Source organism: Kryptolebias marmoratus, linkage group LG20 (genome assembly GCF_001649575.2).
Source record: "Kryptolebias marmoratus isolate JLee-2015 linkage group LG20, ASM164957v2, whole genome shotgun sequence".
Lineage (NCBI taxonomy): Eukaryota > Metazoa > Chordata > Actinopteri > Cyprinodontiformes > Rivulidae > Kryptolebias > Kryptolebias marmoratus.
Window position 1 is genome coordinate 13,181,653 of NC_051449.1, and position 13,217 is coordinate 13,194,869.

The window sequence follows — 13,217 nt, forward strand, 5'->3', positions numbered from 1 at the left end:
CAGTTAGGTCTTCATCACATATTTACTGCTGGTTTGACTGAAGGAACCACCGAGTAATCGTGACATCAAAATGATTTTTAGTATAAGTTCACATATTTACCCATTCTGAGTGGATTTTGTTTGCTGAGCTCAGTCTTCAGGAGCTTAAAAACACTTAAAAACCCACAAATCCAAGCTGATGTTTGAGGAACACCAGCAACTCCTGGATAACTGCAGGCTCAGACAACAATAAACACACTTTCTTAAACTAATCTTCCAAATCAGTAACTTATTCTGGATTATAAGTCAAGTAACAAACACATGGCTCTGCTTTTGTTCATTGCTTCTATATAAAGAGAAAAGTGTGAGGCTCTTTTTTAACCACCAGGTGGTGACCTGAGTAAACATGTGCAGAGAGGAAACCTGATTTCAGGTTGTGCACAAATCTGTTAAAGATTTATCAGTTTAAATCAGGCAGCTTGAAGCAGGAAAAGCAGGATTTGGAGGAGCAGCGTGAAAAAGCACTGCTCTGTTATCTTGTTAAACTTAGGATGGAGCAAAAGGAGATCTTTGTTCTGGTAATGGTTCAACACCGGCATCATGTTTGCCAAATTTACATTTATGGTGTTTCCTTTCATTTCTGGATGCAGTTATTTTTATTATTAAGATAAATGATCTGATCTATCTTTTTACCATTATGCTCTCTTCTTTGTATAAATTGTATATTTGTATATTTCACGATTGAACAGTTGGGGTTCAATGTGCATCTGAAGGCAGTTAATGTGACTGTTGAGGTCAGCAGAGATGTAATTGACAACAATGAGCTGCTCCAGGCCCGAGCAGACGAGCTGCTGCTGCTTGACTATTGTGAGCAGCTTCAAGTGTCTGAGCCGAAGTGTTGGGAGCCTCTTCTCCCTGCGTACCCCACTGACCTACATTTCAATTGTTTTCTCCCTGAGACAAAGGGAGAAAATGGTTTCATAGCTGAACACAATACCTGTGTGTCATGTTGTGGAGGTTCTCATTGTGTGGATGAGTTTATGCTGAGCATTGTGTTTTGTTTTGTTTTTTTACGTAACTTGCTCGAGCAGCCGGTGGCACATCAGCTGGTGCAAACTGCAACAAATCATTTCCAGACAGGACAATAGATCATTGTGCATTCATGTGTCTCAGAAGCACTGCTAAGTCTTTCATGAAATGCCCTCATGTTTCTGAATAAATTTAATACTTCCAACCTTACATCCATTTGGATGAAAGACTACAGCAAAAATCAGGCTTCTCATTCAAAAACTTCCCAGAATTACTGGAACAAAAGTCTTCTTAGTAGCGTTTTTTTGTACAGTTTTAAAAAATATTCTTTTTTAAAACATATACAAGCTGAACTAAATATTTAATAGACCATTAAGAAGTAAGTTTTGGTCTTTTTATTTATTTATTGCTTCTCCAACTTTGATGGAAAACTTTCCCAATGGATACACCTACATATCCAAGATGAATGTCAAAAAGTCTATAATCTGGGTTTATTTTAGATAGCATAACTATCTGCTTTAAAATTAATGCTGTCTACAAATCTTAAACATTGCCTTTAATCCAGCTGAGTTCTGGAGATATTTAATAAATTAAAATATCAGGGAAGTTGAGAGGCTTTTGGAGGTTTGTTTTCTATGTTTATTATAAAAAGAAAAAACTTTATAAGCAACTTACAACAGTTTGGTCCTCAAAAGACCACATTTAGGGACCAACAACAGCTGATCCAAAGTGCTTCACAGCCAAAATGACTGCACGGCAAATAACGATCAAAAAAAATTATAACACTGCAAATCTCAACAGATAGAACATAATAAAAGACAAAGTAGAAAAATCATTGAGTAAAAACACTCTAAAGGTACAGATAATCAAGTTGCCAAGCTCTACTTGAGTTCTAGTGAAGGTGGGTCTTTAGTAGCACCCTAAAGTTTTTTAAGGGGGATGTAAATTATTCCATAAAAACTCAACTTTTAAGTTCAGATCTTGTAACATCTAAAACCTTCTGGAGTTAGGATGGAGTCAGACCAATAACAGTCCTAAAAACTAACAATAAAGTCCTAAAATCAACCCATTGTTGTCTTGTGTTTGACTCTGGGTTTTCATTTCATGCATTAATATACAAAAAGTACAACTTGGCTAATAAATAATGCTTAGAAAACACAACTTATGTTTATCTGACGTGTCAGTAAAGAAATAAAATTACATTTGTGCGCAAAGAGAAGTGAGTCACTCCTGTTTTCTGAATGATATCTGAATATTCTTTTACATCAGTGATAAAATGATGGCTGTGTGTGATGAAATCGATTAAACTAGAGTGAATGAATGCACCTACAGGAGTGTGTGTGTCTGTGAGTGGTAACAAAGTAAAGCAGAACATCACAGATGTACACGGAGACGGGCTGGCAGGGGAAAAAAGAAGCGCTCCATGCTTTGGTGGGTACACGAAGAAAGAGTGAGCAGAAGGCAAATTAACCAAAAGAACATGAAAGGCAAGCGGGATGGAAAGAAGGGGAGAATGAAAGAGTGCCGCTCGTTTGTCCCACGCCGCTCCTGGTCCGCTCCGCCTGAGCCTGCTCTCAGATCTGGGATCCATTGTCCCATGGAGTGGGCTTGGTGGGGGCACAACAAAACTTACATGTCTGAAAACTGTTATTATAATATTTTACTTTGTTAAACTTCTGCTTTCTGAACCAAAACTCTGTCTGAAGCACTCCTCTAATGTCCGTGCAGCGTTCCACCTCCAAAGTGTTAAAAGATACCAAAGTTAGCAGCCTCATCTGTAATAAATAACCTGACAGACTCTGTGTTGTTGTCAAAATGAGACTTAGATTATTGCAGCACAGGTTGGCTCGTATGGATAAAACTCCACTGAAGTCTGTTTTTGACTCAAAGAAACTCCAACTTCTTGTTTGAATTCATTTTGAAGATTGTTTTTTCCCCCCTCATGTCCATCCAGACTCTGATTACTGTCAGCAGCCTGCAAATGTACAAAACATCTTCTTTAATTTATCAGATTCCACCTGTTGATCTGTGCATTTTTATGTCGAGAAATTATGGAGCTCTAGCTGTTTTGATTTTAAGCCTCAAAAATTACATTCTGTACAAACTCATGTGAGATTGCAATATCTTACGTGATTTAAGGAATGCTTGGAGTATGTGTTGTTAATGATGCTCAGCTACTACCAGGCCAAATTTCAGCTCAACATCTGCAAAATCCACTGAGATGTTGTCATCATTGTGTTGGCTAATGTTGATTAGATGTGGTGGTGATGTTTATGTTGAATTTGAATTGGGTTGACTCCAGAGGTTAATCAGTTGTGGATGTGCATCCAGTGATCACTTTTCAAGTTTCATTTAAATCTGTCCAGTGGTTCATGAGATATTTTTCTAACATGTTTAGTATAAAATCCTCATATGTCATTCCCCCTATCAGTTGTGGATTTTTTGGCTCCTGCTGCTCCTAATTTTGTTTTTTATGAAAGTAATTTTTTATTTTTATGTTTTTGATTACCTGCCTGATTTTTCCCCTGCTGCCTGCACTCCTGGGTCCTCATTCAACAACAACAAACATTTATGACAAACATCTGTAGAGCTGGTTGAGTTATAACCATGTTTGTGTTTTCTAAGGTCAGTTGGCTGTGATGGCCTTCATGGATTGGAGGAATAAAGAGTACAAAAAGGGTAAAAAAATTACCATCATTAGTGTTGATGCAATTTAAATCTGTGAAACCTAGGGGCAGTTTTCCTTTTGATGTGTTAATAATAACCATAAGAGCGATTTAACTGCCACCGTGTAATAACTTCAGTTTTCTAATAATCTCAGTTTAAGCAAAGTCAATGAAACAGAAATCTGTTATCATTTTATTCCCCCCCAAATCCTTCATGTTGATGAGCAGTGTGCCACTGTACCTTTATGTAACAAAAGCAGAGTTCAGCAGAGAAAGACAAAAGTGATGTGAACTGACAATATTTTAATGGGGGGGACAAAAGACTGTAAGTGATCAATGGATGCGGCAGCCAAGTGATGCCCAGGGAACGCCTTTGATGTGGGGATCCTCAGAGGGACGCCGGAGACAATGCCCTCTTTGAGGGGCACGGATGGCAGACACTTCCCGGTCCCCCCGCTCCTGCTCTCTCACACTCACCGTCCCGCCCGCCCTGCACTTGCTGTGACTCTTCAGACGCCGACTGACATACCTCAGGGTCACATGCGAGCACATCCTTATCTGCAGAACTTTCTCCTTCTTCCTCTAACACTAATTAATTCTAACAACTCCCCCTGTCCCTGCCGCCCAGCCAATCTCTCTGCTCCCCCCCCCTCGCACCCCCACCCCTGTCTGTTTCCCTGAAGCTCCCCCCTCTGTCTCCTTTCACAGAACCAAACCTCTTTGTGATGGCCAGCCTTGGCAAGTTGCGCCCGATTTGCTGTCACAGTCTTAATGAATTCATCTGTTTGTGTATTGGCCATGGGAGTATCTCTCCCTCCCTCCCCTATCCTTGTCCCCCTCTCCCTCTTTCCAGTGTTCCCTTGGGGACTCTATATATACCAGGGACCACTTCATGCGTCTATTGTTCCTCCGGGCACCTTGCAGGCAGATGCTCTGCAACACAGTGTGGGAGAGAGCCCAGAGAGTCAGGAGGAGGGAGACAGCTTCCACGCAATAAGGACGAGGAAGTTTTTACAACTTGCTTCTGCCTTCTCGTCAGTCTTCCTGCTGGTGTCCCGTCTGTCCGCCTGTGGAGTAGGGGAGGGGTCCGATGTTCTGACACCATGCTGCTGCTGTTGATATCACTGCTGCTCCTGCAGCTGGACTGTTTGCTGGGTGCCCCAACAGGTAGAGAGGTCTACAGGATGCCCCAGAGCGCCCTCAAAGGTACACTCTTTAAACTTCCTACAACTTCTCATTCATTCAGTGCTGTGCAGAAGTGTTAAACCAACCCTCGTGTCTCTGCACTTAGTCAGACTTCTTTTGTTATCGTTTTAAAAGTTGTGTTAAACAAAAGTTCTTCAGACTTTCTGAAGGTCTTTCAGAAACTCCTTTTCAGTCCAGTGCTCATATTTGACCATGACATTTTATTGTGTATCATTTGTGCTTTTAAAAATCCTTCAGTTGATCTTCTATTATATGTCAAGTTTTCAGCTAATAGCTCTTTAGAAATCTTTTTGTTGGCACTAAAATATTCATGACAGTCAAAATGGGATATCTTTGGTATTTTGTTTATATATTAAAATAAAGAAAATGGGAACAAATTGTGCCTTTGTGACAGACTACTAGACAAAAGTGCCGTTAAATTCAATTTAAAATTGGTTCTTCTCTAAATAAAGTAGTCCATTATGCATCAAAGCACTAATCCATCCCTTTAGTTCATGAGTGTTTTTATGCCTGAATGATTCATAGATCAGAGTTCAGTGTCTTCATAAACAACTCAACAAATTATTCCAGAGTAGTCAGGTGCTGGACTGAAACGGAGTAAAAAAACTGCCAAAGTTAAAAAAGCAAACAAAAAGAACTTAAAGCTTAAAGAAATATTGTTTAAAACCAATTTAAAACATTAGAAGAAAGTTTGGTTCCCAAGAAGCAAATAAGGGATGACTTAAGACTATTGCACAGTGCTGGATTTCACTAAGTGCAAGGAGAGAGGTCATGATTGTGAGTAACTGCAAAAAAGTATATGTGAGTCTAATTTACATATCCACAGGTCAGAAATATTAGGCAAAAAACATCTATCTTACCTTCCTTACTGACAAATATTATTTGTCTTAATCCATTTTAGTCAAAACCCCTTAAGTTAAGATTATTGTTGTCCTAACATCTCAAACACTGACTTCTTTCACCATGATAAAGAGTCTGACACTATTCATCTTTAAGAGTGTCACATGCCCCATCAGATACATTCACACATCCTAACAATATGAAGGTTACGCTACAGTCTTTAGACTGGATCATTGCCTGTATGTTTGGTTAGAAAATCCGGTTTTATGAAAGTTTTCAACCCTTAAAAGTGATATAACACATTGCAACACTTTTCTCTTTGAGTTTTGTTCAAAGCAGTAATATTTCTTGTAAAAATAAACTTATTAAAACCTGCAATAAAGCTCAGTGTAAGGTTTTTCCTTACACTGAGACTGAAACACGTTTTTTTTCAGCCAGTGCCCTCAGAGTCGGTCCCTAACCCACCGGCCTCTGCCCGCTTGGCCCTGTCCTTCTAATTAAGTCTTCAATCAGTATTGTTGTAGTTGGTGGCCCATCCTGTGATGTGGTGCGGCTCAGAGGAGGGGGGGCGGCGGCATGATTGAAGTGTGTCTGTGGAAGACTCACCATCACACTGAGCGTGAGCTCCCTAAAATGCTGCCAATGAGCTCAAAAAGCAGCATGACAAAAGAGGGTCTGCTCGCACACACCCATTCATGTTAACACACACACACACGATGTTCCCACAGGAAATCACAATGATCCATTTGATGACCTACGGAAATGTCTTGTTTTTAAAATCCTGCTGCGAAAGTTTTCCTTTCAAATTGGAGTAATTCCCTCAAAGTTTTATGAATCTGTGGATGTGTTCTGCAAAACTTTGTTTTTCTAATAAGTGTGTTTAGTTCATGCAAACTGAATTATCTCCCAGATACCAATAAACAAACACATTTAATTTGTTACTAAGACCTTTTGACAAACTATATGTAACAGAAACATAATCTAAAATAATGTTTTGCTATTTCTGCTGTAAATTCTGGATAATGCTGTGTATAATTTGCTCTTTACATTCTCTATGACACACAGATGATTGGTAATAGATTCCAGACCCCTAAAACAACTTTCTTCCTGCCCTTTCATGCAGCTCTGTCTGACCGGGGCACGGTTGTTCTGGAAGCAGCCATGACCAGCGCCCTGTCCACTCTTGAGCGGGCATCATCTGAAAGAAGTCTGGCCGAGGCCGGTTGTCCGGGTTGTATTCCCTGCCTGTTTCAGAACTGCGGACAACTATCAGATACCTGCTGTAAATACAGTACTCTCTCTTAACCAACTTTGCATCGCCACTGATCCTTTACTTGCACGTTTTTGACACCCAGATCTTGCTTTCGTGTCCAACAGCACCTCCTTCCGACGCATTATTGGAGCCCAGTTGCGACGTGATCACTAAGGCTCAGAAGCTTCAAGATGAGGCAGAGCGGAGCTGGGCTCTGAGTCAGGCCTGTGCATACTACCAGCATCGCTGCCTGCCTGCTGAACTGGACACAGAAAGCTGCGTCAGGATCATGGGTGAGAGCTGCAGCGCTCGTGTCCTCCAGTGCAGCCTGCTTAACACAATGCAGAACCTGGAACCTTCTATACAAACATACGCACAAGGTGAGGGGATGCACGTCTTCCTCCCACTGTCTCTGGCTCTAAAGTCAGTGAGAATGTGTGCATTTGTTTATCCTTGTCGACTGATAATGTGTCATTTTTAGTCACAAGTGTCTCTCTGTCTCAGCAGCAGTGTGTGGTCAGAGGTCGTCCGCAGTGCAAAACATCACACAGCCCCGTTCCAGGATTGTGGGAGGCTCCCCTGCTCCTCCTGGCAGCTGGCCCTGGCTGGTCAACCTGCAGCTGGATGGTGGGCTGATGTGTGGAGGGGTCTTAGTGGATAGCTCCTGGGTGGTCACTGCCGCACATTGCTTCGCTGGGTAAGTGTGTCCCAAAATAAACAGATTATTCTGTTTAAACAACCGTTGCTCACTCTGTCACTCTGCTTTATCCATGCTTTCACTGTAGTGGCCGCAGTGAGAGTTACTGGACCGCTGTTGTAGGCGAGTTCGACATCACCAAAACTGATCCAGATGAGCAGGTTCTCAAAGTGAACCGCATTATCCCTCACCCTAAGGTATCTTTATATATGTATGCATGTAAGAAATCGCAGCTCCAAGTGGAATGAAGCACCAGGATTCAGTCTCTTAGTTATTGTTCAGTTAAGTAATAAATCACTCTGTATCAATTTCCTGCAGTTCAACCCAAAAACTTTTAACAACGACATCGCCCTGGTGGAGCTGACATCCCCGGTGGTCCTGTCACAACATGTCACCCCAGTGTGCCTCCCTTATGGCATGGACCCCCCAACAGGTAGTCCTTGTTTGGTGGCAGGATGGGGGTCCCTATATGAAGGTGAATAGAAGAAATGTTTTTTTTTTTGTTTTTGGATCAGCTGATACTGGTTAAGCTTGTCTAAAACAGTTCAGTGCGCTTCCTCTCACTGAGGCTGTCAATTAACTTTCATCATTATGCATATTTATATATTTTGGATCTTATTTAAATGAATGCATCTGTATGAGTGTCTGAACATGTTTTTTTTTCCTGCAGATGGTCCATCCGCTGACGTGGTGATGGAGGCGAAGGTTCCCCTGCTGCCTCAGAGCACCTGTAAGAGCACTCTTGGCAAAGAACTGCTCACCAACACGATGTTTTGTGCTGGTTATCTCTCTGGAGGCATAGACTCCTGTCAGGTGAGCAGACCTGCTACTTTTGGTTTTGTGTTTTCTCTCAGTTTATGTTTGCAAAGTTTCGTCAATGACTTTGTTTACGAAAGATCTGATCTCCTCTCAGACTCTCAGGAAAATAACTTTAAAAAAAAAAAGAAAGACAAAGGTTGGTTCATCTTCAGGTGCTTTTTATCATCTGTAGGGGGATTCTGGCGGGCCCCTGATCTACCAGGACCAATCTTCCGGTCGTTTCCAGCTCCACGGCATCACCTCGTGGGGAGATGGCTGCGGAGAGAAAGGCAAACCTGGAGTGTACACACGAGTGTCTGCGTTCAGTGACTGGATCCAGGCTGAGTCACAGAGTGAGTTTTAAGAACTATAACACAAGTTTTCTGCAATTTATTTTAAAGTATTTGGGCTGATTTGCAGTATGAGCTCCTGTATGTCCATCACTAATCACTGTCTGACTTCTTCAGAATCATCAGGAAGCAGGGAGCCAACATGTCCAGAGCTTCTAAAGACTACTGAAATGACAGAGGAGGAGCAGAGGTCAGCGTTTCACTCTCTCTGTCACTTCTATACCCTCACCTGCCCTCCCGGTCAGTCTGACAGCTCTTGCAGCCAAATGGCTGAGGACAAATGCTTCACCCGCTTCAAGAAATGCCGTGAGTGCTCCAATTCCAAAATTCTCTTTAATGGATGCAGCGTAATCTACATATTGTCACTGCTGGGAAGAAATCTTGTAACACCGAAAATGTAACTTTTCAAAAAATAGGAAAGAAGTTTTTCCTTTTGATTTAAACAAATTGTGCAATCACAACTTTACAAGATCTTTTTGACATGTTCTTTGGTTAGCCTGTCATAAAACCACAGACAGATGTGGAGGATGATGGACACAGTTGATTTATGCAGAAACATACAAGGTATAAATGGATATGTGAGTTTTTTTGCCCAGCAGCAACAATATAGAGTGTTGTGCAAATGTTTTAGATAAGTGTGAAAAAGGGCTTTCAAGTAAAAATACTTTCACAAATATGAATTCTGATTATTTTATCAAATATCAAAAAACAAAATGAAATCTAAATCAAGTCAATATTTAACGTGATCGCCTTATGTCTTCAAAACAACATTATTTCTTCTAAAGATTCTTATACAATGTCAGGGATTTAGTAGGGTTATAGTCAGCTGTGTAATAAAGGAGTTGCAGCAGCCAGCCAGTAGTCATCATTTTCATATGGAAGTTGAGACACAGTCAAAAACTAAAACAGAAACAGCAAGGAGGGTTAAAACTGGGTGAGGAACAGCCTCATTCTGTTACTAAAGAGAGGTTGTGGAAGACAGTTTCATGTCCCAGATCAAACACCGCAACGAGACATCAGGTGATGTAGCTCTACTACATCAGGAAGGTCTCTTGCAGGCAAAGCTTTTAAAGCAGGCTGTTCAACATGCGCTGCTTAGTTTTGAAGAATCAGAAATGGACAGCGATGAGAACCAGCAAATGTCCAGCAGTTGCATCAGCTCAGAACTGACAGAAACCTGAGGACCCAGGTAGACACATTCTTTCTGTGAAGTTTGGTCTTCATGGAAGGACCACAGACAAAAAGCTCAACCTCCAATGTGGACACAAGGTGAGAACTCAACTATTCAGGAAATAAATCAAAAGCATGTGTCTGCAGCAGAAGGTAGTTTGTTCTCTAAGGGCAGGAGAGCAGAACAATAATGAGCGTCTGTAGGCAACAGTGAAGCACGGTGGAGGTTCTTGCAAGTTTGGGGTTGTATTCTGCAAAATGGAACTGTGGATTTGATCAGGATTATTATTGACCTCAGTGCTAAAAAAAATAAACATTATGCAATACCATCAGACAGACCTCTTTAGTTTAAACAAGAGCAAGGACTCCTGGAAATGAACCTGCACAGAGAGCTGATCTCAACATCACTGAGTCTGGGAGAACATGGTGAGACAGAAGGATGTGAGCCACGAACAACCACATCTTGAACTGATTGTTCTCCAAGATGTTCAGAACAAACTACCTGCTGAGTTCCTTCATCAGCTGTGTACAAGTAAAAGAACTGATGTTGTTTAAAAGACAAATGCTGACTTGATTTAGATTTGTCTTCTGTTCAGTCCCCTTTTCATTGCTAATTGATAAAAAAAAACAATTAGAAAGTATTCTTTTGAAAGCATGTGTTGACACTTGTATGACATCTTTGGATAGTAGAATAGTTTGTTGTAGATATTTCTAAAGCTGGGTTCTCTGTCTGTCATGCAGAGTTGCGTGCATTCCTGCAGACCCTGTTGGACTTGCTCCAGAGGGCTGAGGACTACATCAGGGACAAAGTGGACTTGACCTTCTTCACCCAGACTCTCCCTCAGCTTGTGGAGAACATCTACAGTTCAGCTTTCACTCACAGCAGAGAGAGGAGGGATCTCAAGCTGAACCATGGGCTTACACAGATCAACAAAGGTACAAAAGTGGCTGATTATCTTATTGCACGGTTGCATGTTTAGGCAAAAATATATACAATGTACGCAATGTTCATCTATCGAGGTTTTGTGCAGCACGGATGTTCTTACATAATGTATGCATGTTCTGTATTTTACCAGGAGTTTCATTGCTTGCAGAACAGCTAGATGGAGCTGTGACACCAGCAGAACAGGGTCTCCCACCGGCTTTATTCAGAGAAGTTGGACCCTCAGTGGATGACTGGGAGGAACACCTGAGACACCTGGCTGATGAAATGGATAAACAACACAAGGCTGGATTCACAGATATCTCCTCTAAAACAAAAAGAAACGAGGACAGCCTCTTTTTACAGGTACAGTTGATACTGAAAAGATTCATTCACAGTATTTTTTAGGTTTGTTTGGTTTATTTCCCACTGGAGAATGTTGGAAAAATACAAATTTTGCCCACATTTAAGTCTTTTAAATATGTGTTAAGTAGATTTTTTCCAGCCTGATTTTTTTTTTCTTTTTACATGACATCTACAGACACAAGATTCTTTGGTCCAACAGCTGGCAGGACAGTATCAGTCTGTTATTTCAAGTCTTCACTCCAAACTGGGCGCCAGAACAGCTCCTCCTCTCCTTCACTTGGAGCCAGTCTACCTCCAGGAAGGATCTTCCATCAACACACTATTTTTTCCTCCTTCAACTGGACCGCCAGACCACACCCGTCCATCATCCTCGTTGCCAAAATCTCAAGAGCACCGGTCACCTCTGATAGCCCTCATGGATGAATTTCAAAGGTTAAAGTCACAAGAGGAGGCTGTGGAAGAAGATGTACCACTGAGGAAATTCCTGTTCAGCACAGATGTTTCTCCTGATACAGAGTGGAGCACCACATCAGAGGATTTTGTATTTGTAGAGAATGAGGAAGGAACAGACATAAAATCCTCAGCTTTACCAATCCCAGAGGCGTCGACGTCTGTCGTCCAGCAGGATGGTCCTCGCACAGAGAGTTCTGACTCCGGACATGTAGTAAATCCCTTAAGTCTTCACAGGAAATACAGGAGCCTTCTTCAAAGGAGACAGACTCCTGGTGCCAGCGGGAAAAGTATGCATCACTATTCATTATAACAATAACCCATGTTGTCTTGGTTCAAAGGCGTTTTCTAAACTGAGACATTTTTTTTGTGTTTCTCTGTAGTTTGTCCTGGACTGAGAGAGGCTTCCCAACAAGTCGGACAAATCCGCGATTCTTACAGCTGGGTCCTAAACATCCCGAGCAAGAATCTGCGCATGAACTTCCAGGAGGTAAATGACAGACAAGAACGATGTGGGGTTCCATTTCAAACACTCTTTTTTTATGTGCGTCCCTATAACCCGATGTTCTCTGGTCCTCAGGTTTTAGTGGACCTGAGCTCAAAGAACGATCAAGGGCTTTACCAAGCGCGGATCAAAGCTGTAGTGGGAGGACGACCTTTGACCTTCTACAGTCTCGTGGGGCTGGAGAACGAATCATTCTACCGCAGCGTGCCAAGGATTATAGCTTTGGCACTGGGCGCTCTCAAGAGTTGACTTTAAATTTGCACAAGCGAGCTGTAAAGAGAAGCGATGGGACTAAAATGTCTGTATGGACAGAGAAATGCACATCAAGCGCACACTCATACAAACTTCACTTCGTCTGCTGTCTGCTGTTAAAAGCATTATTTTGAACGCATCGTTGACTCTAAACATGAATGTATGTTGAATTATCGGCCACACTTCTTTATGTGGCTGAAGATGCAGCCTTGTTTAACTTATAAATTTGTACAAAATAAGTTATTTGTCTTTTACAAAGGTTGAGCCTGTTGTGAAGCAAACACTGTATATATGAATCATAATATCTTTATTCTTGAAGTATTTATTTGTATAGAGAAAACTGTATTTTTGTAAAGAAACATCTATATAAATAAACGACTATAAATGGCACGTCGGGCTGAAAGTATTCTGTTTTAATTTGAACATTTAAAGTGAAATATTTGTGTGGGTTGACCGTAATGCTGTTAATCCTGCAGTAATTTGCAGCTGCAGTTCTCTCAGGATCTAATCGTGTTACCCCCATACGATTTACTGATCGGTTCAACTTTGTGACCTCCGTCTGACTTCATCCCATCCTCTCCGAGGATTTATGCATCCCATCAACACTGCAGCTGCTGCGCTCTGGTGACCACAAGTACCCCTCCATTTTCTGTCCACATTTTCCAGACAGAGAATTATAAGTGCGCCAACAACTACTCTGATCTCATAAAATTCATCACGAGACTTCCCACTGCA

The 13,217-nt window shown here is 41.5% G+C and overlaps 1 protein-coding gene across 2 annotated transcripts; it reads left to right on the plus strand.

Annotated features, from left to right (window-relative positions):
* The first annotated feature begins 6,847 nt into the window (after nucleotides 1-6,847).
* Nucleotides 6,848-12,835, plus strand: prss56 (serine protease 56). 2 transcript variants are annotated; one of them, XM_025007241.2, is made up of 13 exons: nucleotides 6,848-7,002; nucleotides 7,098-7,352; nucleotides 7,480-7,669; nucleotides 7,758-7,866; nucleotides 7,988-8,144; nucleotides 8,340-8,482; nucleotides 8,661-8,820; nucleotides 8,935-9,123; nucleotides 10,729-10,923; nucleotides 11,064-11,275; nucleotides 11,451-12,015; nucleotides 12,109-12,215; nucleotides 12,306-12,835. In XM_025007241.2, exons 1-13 carry the CDS (start codon nucleotides 6,882-6,884, stop codon nucleotides 12,477-12,479), a joined length of 2,577 nt encoding a protein of 858 aa, XP_024863009.2. In that variant the 5' UTR covers nucleotides 6,848-6,881; the 3' UTR covers nucleotides 12,480-12,835. The 2 variants fall into 2 exon arrangements, with proteins under 2 accessions (XP_024863009.2, XP_037837744.1); XM_037981816.1 differs by having other exon boundaries at nucleotides 12,109-12,835.
* The last annotated feature ends 382 nt before the right edge of the window (nucleotides 12,836-13,217 follow it).